This window comes from Pipistrellus kuhlii, unplaced genomic scaffold (assembly GCF_014108245.1).
Source record: "Pipistrellus kuhlii isolate mPipKuh1 unplaced genomic scaffold, mPipKuh1.p scaffold_m20_p_1, whole genome shotgun sequence".
NCBI classification, from domain to species: domain Eukaryota; kingdom Metazoa; phylum Chordata; class Mammalia; order Chiroptera; family Vespertilionidae; genus Pipistrellus; species Pipistrellus kuhlii.
The window spans coordinates 44178094-44184094 of NW_023425404.1; the positions used below are offsets into that span (position 1 = coordinate 44178094).

The window sequence follows — 6001 nt, forward strand, 5'->3', positions numbered from 1 at the left end:
GTCTTTACAGAACAGGAAACCACCTCTCCTATCTTCAAAGCTCATTTTGGAATTGTTTAATGACTCTCCATGAAAGAACGACTCGGGCTGTATAGCTTATTTGGAAGAGTGATGGTGCCTGTTTCGTTAGTCACTCAGCACACAGCCTCTTTAATATTGAAAGTGGTCATGTGAACCATTCTTGTATTTTGAAAGGGTAAGTGCTCCATTACAACACATCTAAACTTACATCTATCTTTAAATCAGAACATTTTAAACTATCTGCTTCCTCTGGGAAAATGCGCAGAAGGAATTAAAGATACTTATCAGAAGAAAAGTCCCGGAATGAATAGATAGCTGTCTTTGAAAATCACTCATACACCTTATTCCTTTGCTTTCAGAGGAACGAGCCAGAATCTATTCCTCAGACAGCGATGAAGGATCGGAAGAAGATAAGGCCCAAAGATTACTCAAAGCAAAGAAACTCAACAGTGATGAGGTAAAACCAAATTTATTCAACCTTAGGGGTTTACTCTGTGCCTACGAGCCAGCTCCTGCAATGAAGACACGCTCACAGCCCAGGAGCACACAGATGTCCCCACCCTTCGCGGAAGCTCAGGGAGACCAGTGCAGTCACAGGACAGGGAGTGTCCGGGGGGAGGGCCTGACCGCGGTTTGGATGGGTGTTGGAGGGCTGCTCAGAGGAAGAGACCTCTCACTGAGTGTTAAGGAAAGTGTTAGCCTGCAGGGCATAGCGGTCAGGGTGGGCTTACCTGGTGGATGGAGAGGCCTGGGAGAAGGAAGACAGGCTCTGAGATACTAGGGCTCCACTGGAGAATTAGAAATCATTCAGTGTGGGGAGGTCAGAGGGTGTATTTATTTTTCCCTTTTTCTTTTCAATATATATTTTTTAAGTTATAGAAATAATTCTGATGATAGAAAAAACTGATTTCTTTCTGTTTAAATGAAATACTGCTTGAAATAATATTGAGTAATTCAATACATTTACATTTATTGGAAAAAATCATTCCAAAGTTATATTCTTTTTTTAAAAAAATATAAACCTTTATTTGTTTATTTATTTTTTTTTAATCCTCACCACGGAATGCTCATTGATTCTTAGAGAGGAAAGGGGCATAGAGAGAGAGAAAAACATCAATGGCTCTCTCCTGCACACACCCTGACCAGGAATTGAACCCATGACCTTTTGTTGTATGGGATGACGCTCCAACCAACTGAGCCACACTGGCCAAGACTTAACTTATATTCCTAATAGTACCCTTTTCAAATTATAGAGTACAGGCACTGCCCAGCTGGTGTTGCTCAGTGGTTGAGCATCCACCCTGGAACCATGTCCGGGTTGTGGGCTCATCTCAAGTGTGGGGTGGCAGGAGGCAGCTGATTGATGCTCTCATTGATGTTTCTACCCTGTTTCCCCGAAAATAAGACAGTGTCTTATATTAATTTTTTCTCCCAAAGTTGCACTAGGTCTTATTTTCAAAGGATGTCTTATCTTTCCATGCACTAGGTCTTATTTTCGGAGGATGTCTTATTTTCGGGGAAACACGGTATCTCTCATCTCTCTCCATTCCTCTCTCTCTTTAAAAAAAATAAATAAATTTTAAAAATCATACTAAAAGGTATAGGTACTAAGAAATTTTAAAGGCCGAGATTGATGGATTGATTTATATTTTCCTTTGCCAAGTGCCTTGGATAGCAGCTGCCTGGGCCCACTTTAAATTATATTCTGGAAATAAGGTCTTTATTTTATTTTTTTATTTTTATTTTTTTGAAATAAGGTCTTTTTAGATGACCTGAAAGAATGATTTTTGAATTTTCCTAGAATTCTTTTTAATACCATGCTAATTCATTTTGATGCTTGAGATTAGAAAATTTTCATTCATTAAGTCAGGGGCTGGAAAATTATATCCCACTTACCTAATGTAGCTGGTTTGATTGGAACCTGCCCGTGCTTATTTGTGTGTCATTTGTAGATGTTTTCCTGTTACAATGGCGGAGTTGAGTAGTTGCAGCAGAAACCATATGTTTTACAACGGCCAAGACATCTATTATTCGGTCTCTTCCAAAAAAGTTTGCTGACCCCTGCCTCAAAGAAATGGGCCTGGGCTTGTTCCTGATCCACATTACACTAAAGATGTAGTTCCTGGGGCCTGCTATTACCCTGTTTCCCCGAAAATAAGACAGTGTCTTATATTAATTTTTGCTCCCAAAGATGCGCTAGGTCTTATTTTCAGGGGATGTCTTATTTTTCCATGAAGAAGAATACGGTGCACATTTATTGTTAAATGAAAATAAAGGAAATGTATTACCTGTATACGGTACGGTAGTACGGTAGTTGTTAACACAAACCAGACAAACTGTGAATCCTACAGTATCAAGAATTTACTCATTTATTCAATGACAATCATGTCATCATCTTCTGGAACATCATCATAATAATCCAATTCTTGAATTTCCTGGTGAATTTCTTGTGACTCCATTTCTTTCAGAATCAGTGGACCAAATCTCTCATGTTTAGCAATAGCACTGTCTTTAAATGAGTACTTCTTGTCAAAGTAGCCTGCTCGCAGTGCATTTGCAATGCAACTGTCAGTGATTTTCTCCCATGAATTCTTCACCCAAGTCACAACTTCTTGCAGTTTAGGTTTCACAAAGTTTCCACGCTGACTTCTCTCCATTCTATTTTCAGTGTAGTCGTTAATTTTCATTCTGAGACAGAGCCGGGGGGGGGGGGGGGGGGGTTATTTTCAGGGGGATGCCTTATATTTCACTCAGAAGGAAACCTGTAAGTAGGTCTTATTTTCGGAGGATGTTTTATTTTCGGGGAAACACGGTAGTCTGCTCCACGTGGCCTTTGTCTCTGGTCCTCAGCACCCTGCAAGGCATAACAACTAACGCTCAAGTTCGCAGAGCTTGGTAAATGTCTTCAAGGAGGACAGCATTAGTGCTCTCCTTATCTCTGTGGGTTCCTGCTTTCACTTCATTTTTGGCCTCTGATTATGCTTTATTTTCTTGCTGTCTCATTGATTTGTTTATACTTTTCCATCATTGTTACTTTCAGTGGGAGGGTTATTCAAAAGATTGTTCTGTCACCCAGGAAATACCGTATGTTCCTGCCATCCATGATTTTAATCATTTGGGCCTTCTGTGGACTGAAGGCTTCTATAAGCTCTTATGTGAAGCAGAATTTCATTCTTGGCATTATTTGTTAATCACAGCATTTAATATTTCTCAGTCATTGTTGGAAGTGGCATGCTATGGAAGATAACCTGACAGAAATTGTTAAATCACTCTGCAGCATATATAAAACAAATAAATTATATAGGGAACATCCTAATGATGTGTTTACAGTGTGTTGAACTGTTGGCAAACGGGGATCCTTATTTGAGCAGATGCTATTTTATTTCTTGGCAAGCGGAGACTGTGAGTAAAAATTGAGAAGTGCTGTGGGATTTCTCTTTATTCCTCGTATTCCCAGAAAGGATATGTTAACATGTGATCCACCAAGTAGCGTTCTTTGAGGCTGGGCAGTTACAAATCTTAGCTGTTCGTGTAGGCAAGTCCTGCCATGGGTTATAATGGGAGAGCATCAGGAGCAGGTCATATCTGATCTAGGTCCCTCTCCAATATTTGTAGGTGAAACTCCTCCTTAATGCCATGAGCCTGGTTTTGCCTGTGAGAAAGGGAGTTTATAGGCCCTAATGTCCCATACCAGAGAACTCCCCTTACCACCCTCAGAGCATTCCTTGATATGTGGGCCGAGGGCATGAGACTAGATGACAATGAACTGGATTACTGAATCTTGGGGCTACCCTTTGCCACTTATATGGCCTAGAGAAATCATCTCACATTTCGGGGTCAGTTTCCTCATCTGTTCGGTGGGACTCATGCGTGCTGCCTTGTAAAGTTGTTGTATTATAGTAAATAAGTAAAGTGGATAACATAGACCAGAAAGTGCTACCTTCTCCTCCCCAACGGTGTGTAAGTTACAGAAGAGAAGAATACAGCTGCTTGTCCTCCCTGATGTTTGTAAGCAGCAAAACCTTTAGAAAACCTAATTTACTTCCAAGGTAGAAAAATGGGTAGGAGGAGAAACGGGAAAGGGAAAGACCCATGAGGAAACATGAAAGCAATGGAAAGGCAGGGGCATGGCCAGTCCTCACCCGTCTGTGTCTTCACAGTTTGTGTAATTACTCGGTGTAGTTGTTTTCTAATGCCTTCTAGCACTGCAGATTTGGAAACTGGTTATGACCCTGACCACCATTTTTATTTACTTGGTGAATGCTCTTTTTAAAAATGGTTATTTAATTTTGAGTTTTCATAGTCATTCATTTCAGAGCTACTTTGATAAACCTTTCTAGAAATAATATCTATTAATTAGATTAAATATTTTTTTGTCTGTTTAGGAAGGTGAACCTTCTGGAAAGAGAAAAGCAGAAGATGATGATAAAGCAAATAAGAAGCATAAGAAGTACGTGATCAGTGATGAAGAGGAAGAAGATGATGACTGAAGTGCAAAATGTGAAAACATTTATATATTTTATTGTACAGTTTGTCCTATAAATATGATGTAAACATGAGTTATTTTGATTGAAATGAATTGATTTGCTTCTCTGTAATTTTAATTGTAATAAAATGTTTTTTAAAGACAAGTCTCTATTTAAGAAATTGACTTTTTCCAAAGTGAGTTGATTTTATTAACGTTGAGTCTTAGGTTTTCTTTTCATTTTTTTTCTTTAATATATTTATTGAATTTTTACAGAGAGAAGGAGAGGGATAGAGAGCTAGAAATGTCGATGAGAGAGAAACATCGACCAGCTGCCTCTTTTTTTTTTTTTTTTAATATATTTTATTGATTTTGTACAGAGAGGAAGGGAGAGAGTTAGAGTTAGAAACATAGATGAAAGAGAGTCATCGATTAGCTGCCTCTTGCACACCCCCTACTGGGGATATGCCCGCAACCAAGGTACATTCCCTTGACCGGAATTGAACCCGGGACCCTTCAGTCTCCAAGCCGACGCTCTATCCACTGAGCCAAACCTGTCCCGGCGACCAGCTGCCTCTTACACACCCCCTACTGGGGATGTGCCCGCAACCAATGTACATGCCCTTGACCGGAATCGAACCTGGGACCTTTCAGTCCCCAGACCGACGCTCTACCACTAAGCCAAACCGGTTTTGGCAGGTTTTCTTTTTTTTACATTTATATTTATCTATTTTTTGAGTGTTAGGTTTTAGTGAGTTCCTGTTGCTCTGATGCACCTCCTCCCATGCTCCACAAGGAAGCTGCCTGGGCAGGACCACATGGGGCTAGTTAGGCATCCTTGTGGGATACAGAGTTTAAAGGGGCACAAAATTGTCTGTAATTGTATTAGTTTGCTAGGGATAACCAATACAAAGCACCCAAACTGGGTAGCTTAAAGCCACTGAAATGTATTCCCGCACAGTTCTGGAGCCGAGAACTCCCAAACCGGGTTCCTGTCCTGTCCTGGCTTCTGGGACTCCGAGTTACCGTTGGTTCCAGTCTTTGCCTCTTTCTTCACATGACATTTCCCTATGTCTGTATCTCCAGATTTCCCTCCCAGATGCACAACGGTCAGTGGGTTTAGGGCCACCCTAATCTAGTGTGACCTCATCTTCACCAATTACATTTCTAAGACCGTTTTGCCAAATTCTGAGGTTCTGGGTGGATATGAGTTTTGAGGGATCCCTATCTACTGCAGTAATCAAAATTAATGTAATACAACATTTTAAAAAATATATATTTATTGATTTTTTTACAGAGAGGGGGAGAGGGATAGAGAGCTAGAAATGTAGATGAGAGAGAAACATCGACCAGCTGCCTCTTGCACACCCCCTACCGGGGAAGTGCCCACAACCAATGTACATGCCCTTGACCGGAATCAAACCCGGGACCCCTCAGTCCACAGACCAATGCTCTATCCACTGAGCCAAACCGGTTTCGGTTGTAATACAACATTTAAAAAAATTGACATGAATA

At 40.5% G+C, this 6001-nt stretch overlaps 1 protein-coding gene across 2 annotated transcripts in view; it reads left to right on the forward strand.

The window, feature by feature from the left end:
• LEO1 (LEO1 homolog, Paf1/RNA polymerase II complex component) overlaps positions 1 to 4652 on the forward strand; it is a 28799-nt gene extending 24147 nt beyond the window's left edge. For both annotated transcript variants that reach the window (XM_036441855.2, XM_036441865.2), the window contains exons 11-12: positions 381 to 478; positions 4407 to 4652. In XM_036441855.2, the coding sequence (XP_036297748.1) occupies positions 381 to 478; positions 4407 to 4511 (203 nt within the window). In that variant the 3' untranslated portion in view covers positions 4512 to 4652. The remainder of the gene's footprint in view (positions 1 to 380; positions 479 to 4406) is intronic.
• The last annotated feature ends 1349 nt before the right edge of the window (positions 4653 to 6001 follow it).